This window comes from Canis lupus, chromosome 12 (assembly GCF_011100685.1).
Source record: "Canis lupus familiaris isolate Mischka breed German Shepherd chromosome 12, alternate assembly UU_Cfam_GSD_1.0, whole genome shotgun sequence".
Taxonomy (NCBI): domain Eukaryota; kingdom Metazoa; phylum Chordata; class Mammalia; order Carnivora; family Canidae; genus Canis; species Canis lupus.
In genome coordinates this window covers 5,555,656-5,568,720 of record NC_049233.1, presented here as the reverse complement: position 1 = coordinate 5,568,720, position 13,065 = coordinate 5,555,656, and the positions used below count along the sequence as shown (strand labels likewise).

The 13,065-nt window shown below is 47.8% G+C and overlaps 1 protein-coding gene across 1 annotated transcript in view; it reads right to left on the bottom strand.

The window, feature by feature from the left end:
• The window catches only part of PNPLA1 (patatin like phospholipase domain containing 1), a 46,151-nt gene extending 36,474 nt beyond the window's left edge, over positions 1–9,677 (bottom strand). Inside the window, 1 exon segment of the mRNA NM_001290109.1 lies at positions 9,034–9,677. Within this exon segment, the coding sequence (NP_001277038.1) occupies positions 9,034–9,238 (205 nt within the window). The 5' untranslated portion in view covers positions 9,239–9,677.
• Positions 9,678–13,065: the final 3,388 nt, after the last annotated feature.

Below are 13,065 nucleotides of genomic sequence, written 5' to 3'. Positions count from 1 at the left end.
CCGGGATCCTGGGATAGAGCTCCCTGCTCAGCAAGGAGTCTGCTTCTCCCTCACCCTCTGCCCCCCTACTCACCCCCGGGCTTGTTCTCACTCGCTCTCTCAAATAAATAAATAAAATCTAAGGAAAAAATATTTTAGAATGCATAAATAAATAAAAGAAATTGAACACAAAAGACCATATATTGTGTGATGCCATTGATATGAAATGTCCAGATTAAACAAATCTACAGAGACAGAAAGTAGATTATCGACTGTCAGATGCTTGGGGGGAATATAGGAATTGAGAGGTGACACAGCTAAGGTATCTAGGCTTTCTTTTGGAGGTAATTAAAATGTTCTATAATTGATTGCAATAATGGATGTACCACTTTGTGAATATACTAAAAGCCATTCTGTTGCATGATTTAAATGGGTGAATTGTACAGTATGTGAATTATATCTCAATAAAGCTGTTTTTTGCAAGTTAAAGGCCAGGAGGGGGTTGTAAAGGAGAAAAATAAAGACAGCCAGGGGAGGCTCTGGGCCAGGGGTGTCCACTGGCTTCTCTGAAAAGTGGTTTCAACCTGGGGATGGTCCAAGAGAAAGGGATGGACCAACCCCTTCACAAAATCAGTCTTCCTCATTTATGGCCCAGCCAGAGGAATTCACAGAATCTAATCCAACCTAAGGCAACAGTTTCTCTTTATCCTGGGAAAAGCCATTCCCCATTAATAATCAGACAGAGAAATGCCATTAGTCCAGGACTGTGATGGGCGTTTTGCAGGTTTGCATATGAAATGCCCAACCCATTCCCACTGCCTGGTCAGACATTCATAGAGTCTTAGGGAAGTGGTACACGTAGGTTTTCAACGCGTACTGGGTCACCACCGTGGCTGCACAGTGGAATCTGCTGGGGGTTGAATAAACACTAGAGCCTGGGTTCTATCCTGGGGGAATGTGATTAATTCACTTGGTGAGAAGCCTGGGCAGTGGACATTTTGAAAGCACCCCGGTGATTCGAATATGCAGCTGAGAGGACCACTGATTTAATGGAAGTCGTTTTAATGACAGGAAGAGAATATTAAAATTATGGCATTTGAGGCGAGCCTGCGTGGCTCAGTCGGTTAAGCATCTGCCTTCAGCTCAGGTCATGATCTCAGGGTCCTGGGATCGAGCCCTGTGTTGGGGCTCCCTGCTCAATGAGGAGTCTGCTTCTCCCCCTCCCTTTGCCCCTCCCCACCTGGCTTGTGCTCTCTCACACACTCTCTCTCTCAAATAAATAAAGTCTTTAAAATAAAATAAAATAAAATAAAATAAAATAAAATAAAATAAAATTATGGCATGTATGGATAGTATCCTATCATGGAAACTTTTCTTGTTTTTAGAATTATGTTTACGATGAGTCACAAGATAAATAATATTTTTCCCTGTTCCTTTAGGTCTTGGAATCTGGAGTCCTCGGGTTTATGGGTCATCTCAGTGACTGCACCAAATGAAGGGGACCCATGGGAGCAGCAACCAGACAGGTGGCTTCCAGGTTCTGTGTGGGCCTCTCCGAGGGCAGGTGCTCCTTTCTTCAGGACCAGTTCTTTCCCGTCTTGGGCAACTCTTGCTGAGACAAAGCTGCTTCTGTGACTCTCGCACAAGGCCCCGACATCAGCCAACCTGCTCAGTTCACCACCTCCTGGAGGCATCACGTTTCCCCCGTTGTGTTACTGTTGTGCTGTAATGCCTGGTCCTCATTAGAAGGCTAGGCTCCTGCCCTACCTATCCCTCCCTGTGGAGCTTCTCCTCATCTTTGAAGTGCCAGCTCAGATGCCACTTCCGCGAGGCTTCCTACCATTGGAGGTGTTGTTCCCTTCCTCTGCTCTCCTAACCCTTTGAATTGTTCAACATTCAGTTGGAACTCTCTTGTGTTGTACCTACTCAGCAGCTGCCTTTGAGTTTGAGTAGACTGTAAGTTCCGTGAGGGCGAAGACAGAGTTTCATTTTGTGTTCTCTGTGTCCTCTGCAGAGCCAAGCATATGCTCAGAAAACACTTGTGGAAGGAAGGAAGGAAGGAAGGAAGGAAGGAAGGAAGGAAGGAAGGAAGGAAGGAAGGAAGGGCTTGCTTATGTAGTTTTTATGGGGGAAAAGGTGCTAAGTAGCTAAAGCGGGGATGGGGTTTTAAGTCCACCAAATCCCCATTCTTGAATAAGAAGAAATTTTATTTTTCAAAATTATGCAACTGGGGACAAGTTCCCAGGCCCAGTTTTGTCCAGCTTGGAAATCCTGAATCCCCCACCAGTTGTCACTAAGACCATCTATCTTTAAGTAAATGAATGAATGAACAGAAACCTTTACTGCATTACTAATGAAAACCAGGCACTGTGCTAAGTGTTTTTACAAACATTTTCATATACCCCAAATTGGTCCTATCACAGAGCTTGGCACACTTTCCAGAAGGTGGACCCACTGCTGCCTTAGCATTTGAGGGAAATAAACATGCTCTCCCAGGGCAGAAAGCCCAGACTGGAACAAGAGGAGGGCTGTGACCGGGAGGAGAGAAGCCCTGCATGCCATGTGTTGGAGAATTCTTTTTTTTTTTTTAAGAGAGAGGGAGAAAGAGAGAACATGTGCACATGATGGTGGGGAGGGGCAGAGGGAGACAGAAAGAGAATCTTAAGCAGGCCCCATGCCCAGCACAGAGCCCAGCATGGGGCTTGATCTTGCAACCCTAAGATCATGATCTGAGCCAAAATCAACAATCAGAGGCTTAACCACCTGAGCCACCCAGGCACTTCAAAGATTTTCTAGAAAAGAAATGAACCTCTGATTATATGGAGATACGGTGATTGTTTACACATAAAATATGAAATAATCTATCAATAAACTTTTGGAACTATTAAGAACATTCACAGGTTTGCTCAAAACAAGATCGATGTGCAAAAACAATCAACACTCCTTTATATCAACAATAATCGATTAGATTAGAAAATGCCATTGGAAAAAAGAACCCATTCTTCATAGCAACAAAAACTAATAAATCCAATAAAAGACACAGAATCCTTATTAAATGACATAAAAGGCCAGAAGAAATAGACTATATTTATAAATGGGAAGACATAATTTCAATTAAAATCCCAAGTTCTTTCATAAGGGGGAAAGAAAGAGCATGAATAACAGAGGCAATAGTTGAAGATGAAATTAGAAAAGGAGCAGAGGAGAGAGGGATTGCCATACACAATAGGCTACAGTGATTAAAACAGCGAGATGTGGTGCAGAAATCTACAAATTTGCCAGTGGGAGAGAAGAGAGACTCCAGGGATGGACCCTTGAGAATCCAGGACCTTGAATGAAACTAGAGGGAGCTGACCAGTGTGAAAACAGTTGCCTATAAATGGTGTGGGGAAATTGGTTATCATGTGGCAAAACAATGAAAATTTTTGATTTTGACCTCAAACTAGCCACAAAATAAATTCCAGCTAGATTAATGGAAGAGCAAGAAATCTTAGAACTTTTTTTAAAAAATTATTCATGAGAGACACAGAGAGAGGCAGAGACACAGGCAGAGGGAGAAGCAGGCTCCCTGTGGGGAGCCCAATGTGGGACTCCATCCCGGGACCCCAGGATCATGCTGTGGGCCAAAGGCAGATGCTCAACCACTCAGCCACCCAGGTGTCCCACCTTAGAACTTTTAAAAGAAAATATAGGACTCATTGTAACAAAGTGAAGATATTAAAACACAGAAGTTGTTAAAAGGAAAAGATTCATACATTTGACTATATTAAAACTAAAATTTTCTGAGTGAAAAACAGACATCCTTAAATAAGAAGACAAGCCACGGAGTGGAATAGTGTAGCTGCAATGCTTAAAACTGACATAATTCATGCACAGACTATATCAAGAACATCTACAAGTTAAAGAGAACAAGATAATGGTAGAGAAAAAAGGCAGGAGAAGTTCACAAGCAGACAGGTAAGTCACAGAAGAGGGCACGCAAACAGGCAATAAATACACGGAGATGCCTAACATTGCTTACTACCAATCAGGGTAGGAAGATTAAATAAGCAAAGTAAAGTGAGATATAGTATCACATTCATTAGATTGACTTAGAACTTTGAGGTCTGACAGTACCAAGAGCTGGTGACATTGTGGGAAAATTAGAACTTGTACACGCTGCTAGTGGTTAAATTGGTACAACCACTTCAGAGAATACTTTAGTCTGGTAATGCTAATGTGAATGCATATCCTAGGGAAACATTCATGTGGGCATGAAATACAAACAAGGATGTTCATGGCAGAGTTGTTTATAACAAAAACAAGGCTGTAGCATCAACAGAATGGCTGGATGAGCCATGATATAGTCCTAATGGAATATATACTGAAAGAGGTAAAGATCCTTAATAAAAGTCAGGAAATCTGGTCCTGCTTCTTGCTCTGCTTCTGGCTGATAACAGGACGTTACACAAGTCACTTGTCCCTCTTTGTAGAATGATCTCCCCAGATATTCTCGTGGCTCACTCCCTCACCCCCTCCAGGTCCCTGTGCAAATTCCATCTGTTCAGAGAGACTTCCTGACCCCAGGAGCCATACAACCAGCATCTGCACTCCCTGACCCTGCTCTGTCAAGAAGCAGAGTAGTTTAAAAGGTGAGGCCAGGGGCGCCTGGGTGGCTCAGTCGGTTAAGTGTCCAGTTCTCGGTTTTGGCTCAGGTCATGATCTCAGGATTATGAGATTGAGCCCCACGTTGGGTGCTGTGCTCAGCACAGAGTCTCCTTCCCCGCCCCCCGCCTCTCTCTCTCTGTCCCTCCTCCCACTTGTGCACACTCTCTTTTTCTAAAATAAATAAATCTTAAAAAAAATTTTTTAATAAAAATAAATATAAATATGTAAATAAAAGGTGAGGCCAGACTGGGTTCTAACCCCAGCTTTACCGCATGCTTCTTTTTATTACTGTAGGCAAGTTAGTTAGGCCTTCTGTGACTCAGTTGCCTCCTCTGTAAATGGAGGCAATAAGAGTTTTCACCTCAGGGGCTTGCTGTGAGGACTGGATGAGTTAATATACCAAAGACTTAGAACAGTGCCTGGTATAAGGAAGTGCTAGTTAACAGTGAATTATGTGGCAGTTAACCTGAATGAAGGTGGCTGGAATGACGTGGATAAATCTCATAAACATGCTGCTGAATGACAAGGGCAAGTCCCACGTGCATCTCACTCCTCCTTGAACTACTGTCCTGATCACCGGCAGTGTGCATGGTCAGGGCCTTGGTCGCACCTACAGTTAAGTGTCCTCCTAGGCTTTAGTGCCTCTCACTTGCTGTCCATGCCTCTCGCAGCCTGGCCGAGTCCGTTTTTGGTAGTACTGGTGGAACTGATTGAAATGAATGAATTATGGCAAATCCTTGAATGCCAGAGGGTGGAAACACCACAGACTCTCTCAGACAGTGTCTTTTAAGAAGTCGCAATAAAGACACAAAGAGAGTGGGAGTGATGGAGCATGTGAGTGACACACATACCCAGAAAGGGAGAGAATCCCAGAGACAGGATGTCTCCAAGGACAGGAATTCTGTGACTCCCAGACAAGAGAGTGTGGGCTTTCACCCAGCCCCTTTCTGAAGGCTTGTTCTAGGGTCTACTGTGTGACTGAAGTGAACTGCTACATTCAAAGAGGACTCTGTGCATTAAAGAAGATGTAGAAGGGCCAAAACACACATGAAAAGATGCTCCACATCACTCATCATCAGGGAAATGCAAATCAAAACCACAAGGAGATATCACTTCACACCTGCCAGAATGGCTAAAGTCAAAAACACAAGAAACAAGTGTCGGTGAGTATGTGGGAAAAAGGGAACCCTCGTGCATTGTTGGTGGGAATGCAAACTGGTACAGCCACTGTGGAAAAAAGTATGGATGTTCCTCAAAAAATTAAAAAGTGAGTTACCATATGATCCAGCAATTCCACTCCTGGGTATTTACCCAAAGAATACAAAAACACTAATTTGAAAGGATATATGCACCTCTATGTTTATTGCAGGATTATTTATAATAGCAGCCCAGGAGTCCATTGAGAGATGAATAGATAATTACTCAGCCATAAAAAAACGAAATCTTGCCATTTGCAACGACATGGATGGACCTTGAGGATAGCATATTAAGTGAAGTAGGTCAGGCAGGGAAAAGATAAATACCGCGATTTCACTTTAGGAAACAAAACAAATGAACAAGGAGAAAAAGAGACAAACTCCAAACGGACTCTTAACGATGGAGAACAAACTGGTAGCAACCAGAGGGGAGGTGGGTGGGGAATGGGTGGAACAGGTGAAGGGGATTAAGAGTACACTTAAGATGATAAGCACTGAGCAATGTGTAGAATTGTGGAATCGCTGTATTGAACTGAAAATAATACAACGCTTTGTTAACTATACTGGAATTTTAAAATGCTTTTAATTGGAAAAAAATGATCTCTTAGACTAGCTACAGGAGGAAGAGTGGGATTAAGGACATATACTTTTGCATTGTTTGAATTTTGTACAGTGAGAAGGAATTTGTTACTTGTGAAATATTAGAAGTAAAAAAATTACCTGGTTCATAAGAGGTACTCAGTGAATGGGCATCACTAATATTCTTTATGATGAAGAAAGACTTCTCACCCAGCACAGAGGCCCCCAGGCAGGAAGGCAGCCTGCTGGCACCGCTTCCTCGCACACTGCAGCTGGCCCTTTGGCAGGTCTCACTGGCTCCACCTTCAAAGTACATCCTAAACCCACTGGCTTCTTACTGCCCCTCAAGACCCAGACACCTGCTGTGCTCACCCCTGCCTGGACACGCTGTGGTCTCCCGCTAAGCTCCTTGTTGCTGCCCTTCTCCTCCTAAGGCACTTTGCCCAGCTGTTGGGGTTCCTTACAAACCCTAACCAGGGAGTTGACACATCCCACGCAGTTGCCCTGTGCCAGGCACTGTGATAAACTGGTCACTCTAGCTCAGTTAACCCTTTAACAACTCTTGGAATTGGGTACGAGTAGAATTCCCACTTTACAGATGCAGAAACAGAGGCACAGAGCATTCAATAGTCTGCCTCACGTCCACATGGTGAAACAGCAGAGCTGGGGTCCAATCCACCTGGATCACGTGCTCTTCACTGCCTCCCCACTTCGCCCCCTTACAGCCTGCCTGCGCTCCTTAGCTATCAGGGTGACTCAGAGCTTGCTGCTCTGGCTACAAGGCATCATGTGGGTGTCATCTGACCCCCGCCTGCCCCTCCACCCTTTGCCCCCACTCCTTTCTTCTTGCCCCCACTCCCTGGCTCCCTGGATGCTCCTCCAGCTGGAAAATTCTTTCCCTCACTTCAAATGGCTTGTTCTCTCACAGCACTTGGGTCTCTGTTTGAATGTTGTCTCCTTCAAAAGGGCTTCCCTGACCACTCTTTCTAAAATAGCCCCCACTGGAATGCAACCTGGTGCATCCACTCTGGAAAAAAGTATGGAGGTTCCTCAAAAAGTTGAAAATAGAGTTCCCCTGCAATCCAGCAATCGTACAACCGGGTATTGACTTCAAAGATACAAATGTGGTGATCTGATGCACCCCAACGTTTATAGCAGCAATGTCCACAATAGCAAAACTGAGGAAAGAGCCCAGATGTCCACTGACAGATGAATGGATACAGAAGTGGTATATATATATAATGGAATACTACTCAGCCATCAAAAAAATGGAACTCACCATTTGCAATGACATGGATGGAATGAGAGGATATTATGCTAAGGGAAATAAGTCAGTCAGAGAAAGACAATTATCATATGATCTCACCATATGTGAGGTCCACCATGTGTGGAATTTAAGAAAGAAAACAGAGGATAGGGACGCCTGGGTGGCTCAGCAGGTAAATGCCCGCCTTTGGCCAAGGGCGTGATCCTGGAGTCCTGGGATCGAGTCCCACATTGGGCTCCCTGCATGGAGCCTGCTTCTCCCTCTGCCTGTGTCTATGCCTCTCTCTCTCTCTCTTTCTCTCTCTCATGAATAAATAAAATCTTTAAAAAAAAAGAAAAAAGAAAACAGAGGATCATAGAGCAAGAGAGGAAAAAATAAAACAAGACGAAATCAGAGAGGGAGATAAACCATAAGAGACTCTTAATCATAGGAAACAAACTGAGGGTTGCTGGGGGAGGAGGAGGATGAGGGAAGGGGTAACTGGGTAATAGACTAAATACATGCATACATACATTATAAATAAATAGATAAAAGGTTGGGTTGATTAAAAAAAAAAAGAAAAAAAATAGCTTCTCTTTTCTCTGCCCCTTTCCTGCTATAATCTTATTCATAGATCTTATGGTGTCCTGATGTGACATCACAAGGTTGCCTGTCTGAATGTTTTTTTTCTGTCTCCCCTCTCTAGAATTTCTGCTTCCCGGGGCACGGCCTTTGAGCAGTAGCACAGTGCAGGGATGACTGCCATCTGAGGCAGCTGTGAGGACGCTGGGCTAGGCCTGCCATGTGGGGCGGCCAGGTGGTCCTGCACCGGATGGCGCTTCTGGCCTCCGGGTCAGCAGTGGGACCCGGGACAGCAGGAAAGAGGGTGAAGGGACACCTTCCCGATTCTTTCCCAGTCTGGCTGTTCCCTGTGGCCACAAGGCTTCCACTTCTCCAGCCACCTGGAAGCTACCCTGCCAAGGTAATAAAGGTATAAAGTGCTGCCCCACCCAAGGATGGGTGCACTACAAAAGAGGCCAAACCGGAATGACACTCCATCCCAGTGTCTGACTGTGTCATGGTGTGACTCCAAGACCAGAATGTTTGAGGGAGATACTGCCTTTGTCCCTCCCAGGCCCTGGCAGACAGGGTGTCACAGAAATGTTGAGGGAGACCGAGAAGGAGGGATGGGTCCACACTCACCCAGTGGCTCAGAGACTGGGACCTGGCTGACCCCAACCTCAAATGTCCCAGCTTCTTGCCATCCCTCTCAACCTTCCCTTCCCACCAGCCAGAAGGCCTGGCTCTGTTTCCCAAAGCATCCCCACTTTGGGGAGTCCCCCCACCCCCAAGGCTCCCCCAGGGAATCCAGAACAAACGCCTTACCCATTTCAATCCCACAGATGACCAGAGCCGCCACCACTGCACCTGCTGATGTCCCAGCAAAGCGGTGGGCCGTTTCCAGCATCCGGGGGGCCAAGTCTCGAAGGGCATCCACAGCCCCGGCCTGGTAGAAGGAGAGAAATCCACTGCCGGAGAAGGAGATGGAATGGGGAGTGTCTGGGTCCCCCTTGAACACCTGCTCTTCCATCTCCTTGGCCCCTGGGCAAGGCTTGCCTCCTGGGCTGCGCTCCTGCTGCAAGTCAGGGCCGCACTCTCCTGCTAGCCCGGCACCTGGAAAGGGGCCGTCTCTCCTGGGTCGGCTGGGACACCCACGGACGGCTCAGCAGCCACTGCCTGGGCCCATCCAGCTCCTCCAGGAGGCAGTCCCAAATGCTGATCAAAGGCCTCAGGCCCAGGTCAAGGTGCAGAAGGCACCCTGAATGTATGAGCAGCGTCTCGGGTCTGCGAGTCCCCCCTGGCGTCATTGCGTGGCTAGATTCATCTCTGGCACAGGCTCCTCAGCCCTTGGCCCAGGAGGCTGCGTAAACCTAGCAGCGTTGGCAGCCGCCACTGGGGCCACCCCAAAGAGGCAGCGCTGCTCAGCCCTCAGCCCAGGAGGCTTCACACACAGAGTTGCAAAACCCTTCACTGATGGTTATCAGATGATGCCTCTGTCTCTGACATGCTGTGGCAGCCAAGGAGTTATATGCTGGCCTCTCTCCCAGGAGGAAGGTGTCCCTTCCCCGGCAGGGGCAAAGCCAGCATGTGGGCTATGATTTCTGAGGGGGGACACACTCCCTCCTACCCATGCCCCCTGACAACATCACTCCTCCCTGGACTCCTTCCCCAGGCTCTCTGGGGGCGGGTGTGGTGTGTTACACAATTGTTTTTATTTGTTCTTACATAAGAATGTGTGTGTTTGTTCACATGTCAGGACTGGCCACGGCAAAATTTTAAAGAGAAGTCAGGCCTCAGAGCCCCACCCTCCACTGCCTCTCCATCGCTCTCCAGCTTTTCTCCTGGCCCAACACTGACCCACTCAGCTGTAGCATCCTCTCACCAAGTCCCAGACTCTCATGTGGTCTTCTCAGCATCCAGGAAAAAAAATCAGTTTGAAATCTAGATCATTCTAAGTGTTTGGACCTTCATACTGCATGCTCTTCTAATGATAAATTGGAGATGGCAATATTTAACCCCAAGAATGAGCAGCTTGGGAGGGCAGGTATGGGGGCATTGGGGTCAGGACTGTGAGGCATTTGGAGCCCAGAAGGCAAGGAGGTGGTGCTTGGGGACCAAGGCTGGCTACAGGAAGCACTGGTCATGCCCCCTCTGGAGCAGTGCAATGTGGTTCTGGAGAGGAGGGCCCCTCCTCGGCCCACAGATTCCTCTGCCTAGGATGTCATTACAAAGCTGGCAAGATCACATCTCTCCCCTCTCCCCAAAACCATTCCAGCATCGGAATCGAGCCACCAAGTCCCCCACTTGGTGCTCAGTCCAGCTCCACACTGTTAGGATATGATGTCAATGCCTCACCTGACACAGGGAACTCCTATCAACTCTTAGCCTCACTGGTCCCCCCTGGAATCCACAATGAGGGCCATGCCCAGGGTTCAGTTAGGAAGGAGTTTTCTCTCTTGGGTGGATAGTTCCAGATACATAATTTGATCCTCCATCTGGGAAGAGCCCTTTGGATTAAATGTGTGAGTGACAGGGAAAACGTGTGCATCTGTGTGTACACACGCACGCATTCAGAGAGAGGTATGAGGCTTACCGCTGGACTAGAAGGTGGGATGTGACAGGATGGAGCTCAGTCAGCTTTTGGAACATCGAGACCCGCCTCCTTCCTGGGACACTAGGTCAGTTCCACTGAGTATTTGATTACCCGGCTCTGTAACGGGGGCCCAGGGGATAGGAGTGGTGGACGCACCATCCCCGAACTCAGACACTCACAGGCTTCTTGGGAATGAGACAGGCAAATGTGAAATAACCAGAGAACCACACAAGGCAGTCTATAATTAAGGACCAAACTGTGCAGGCTGAGATTCCTGCCAGTGAAGTGAAGAATCAAGGGTGAGTAGCGTGGGCAGGAACCACGAGAGAAGCTAAGCAGTGGAGTCGTGGGTTGGGGGATATGAAGAAGCTAGAAGGAAGAGGGAGCGTAGAGTGGTAGGGAACAGCGCAAGCTCCTGCAGAGGAGGGGACGGGTGTGATGGCGGGCGGTTACGCAGGATGAAGGGTTTTGGATCACACCAACAATAGGTTGAATCCCAGCTGTTTATAGGCAGCAGGACCTGTGTAGCCTCTCCTGGACTCGGTTTTCCTCATCTGTGAAAGGGACAATAACACCTATGCTGTAGCTATACAGATGTGGCTGTAAAATGCCTGGCATGTGGAACATCTGTTATGATTAAAGGGTAGTGAGGGTCAAGGCTTCGGGAAAAGACGGACCTGGGAGATACAGCGGAATAGAAAGGTGGGGTGGGAAGAGGAAGGCATGATCTGCTTGTGACGTGCAGGAGGAGCTGGCAGGCGGCTCACACCGGGCAAGGAGACCAGGACTGGAAGATGAGAAGGAGAATAGCATCGGATCCTCCTAGAGATTGGAGGCCAGGCCGGAGCAGCAGCTGAAGGAAGACAAGTTAGTGATGCCACTGACGCAGAGAGACTCTCCCGGCCAGGGGACTGGTTGGACGGGAATGAGTCACTGCTGATGCCTTATATTCAGCCTGGGGCAGGGGGAGGGTGGTCTGGATGGGTAGGGAAGCCTTTGGCTGACTTAAGGAAACTGGGGCTGAGCTGAGGAAACTGGATAGAGGACATATCTGAGAAGATAAGAAGACATTGGAGCTTGGAGCACCTGGGTGGCTCAGTGGTTGAATGTCCGCCTCCGGCCCAGAGCATGATCCCGGGGTCCTGGGACTGAGTCCCACTTCGGGCTCCTGGTGCATGGAGCCTGCTTCTCCCTCTGCCTGTGTCTCTGTCTCTCTCTCTGTGTCTCTCATGAAAAAATAAATAAAATCTTAAAAAAAAGATGTCGGAACTGGAGGCAGGGGTGTGGGAAGGCCCCAGAGAGGTGTCAGAGATCCCTGCCATCGAGGCAGCCAAGAAGGGTAAATAGCTGGAGGAGATTGGCACAGGGTTATGCTGAAGAAAGACAATCTTGAACAAATATTCTCCTTCCAGGTTCACCTCGCTATCCCTGAAATAGGAAGCAAGACTCTTGCTCTACACAGGCTGCCCTGGCTCAAGAAGGCGGGGGCCCATCACCCTTTCATGGATGGTGGTGCCTTGTCCTGACATGGCCCAGGCCTGGCTGTTGGACTAGGCTGCAGTCTCTCTTGAGGGCACGTATCCCACAGGGATGGCGCAGGCCCCAGCAGGTGCAGGACAGCCCGGCTGCCATCAAGCAAACCAGAATCTCACAGTAGCACACGAGAAGGCCCCAGAGGAGCCGCCAACCTTGGTGTTCACCAAGCGCTGACCCTGGCAAAGTGCCTGCGCATCTGATGAGGGCAAGTGGGCCGCAGGCCTCGATGGTCAGGGGCCCCGGAGTTGATCAATGGAGAAGATTCATCTCATTGTCCCACGTTCCTGATGTTACACTGAAAGCCCTGAGAACCTCAAATGGATGACATCAAGAAAGGATCATGTTCCAGTATTTCTGCGTTTGATTTTTAAAGTCAGCTCATAACCCTGTTAGGGGTTTTGAACTAAGGTAGCACTGCCCATGTGACTCATTAGCCCCCCGCCCCTCCCCCCCCCCACACAAAGGCAGTCACTGGCAGGAAAATGAGACTGCTCACCGCCCACCATCACAACGAGACAACCAAAAATGAATTTACAGGAGAACCTGGAGTTCCCATAAGTATAAAATATGTGAAGCTACCCAGGACAAGTCTCAGGGAGAAAGACACCATCTAGATTCTGGGTTAGCTCTTCACTGATGGCGCGCCATCCTCTGCTTAAATGTTGTGAAATGTTTATTTGGTGAAGAAACTGGTAATTTCTTGGGGTGAGCGAGTATGAAGGTCACAG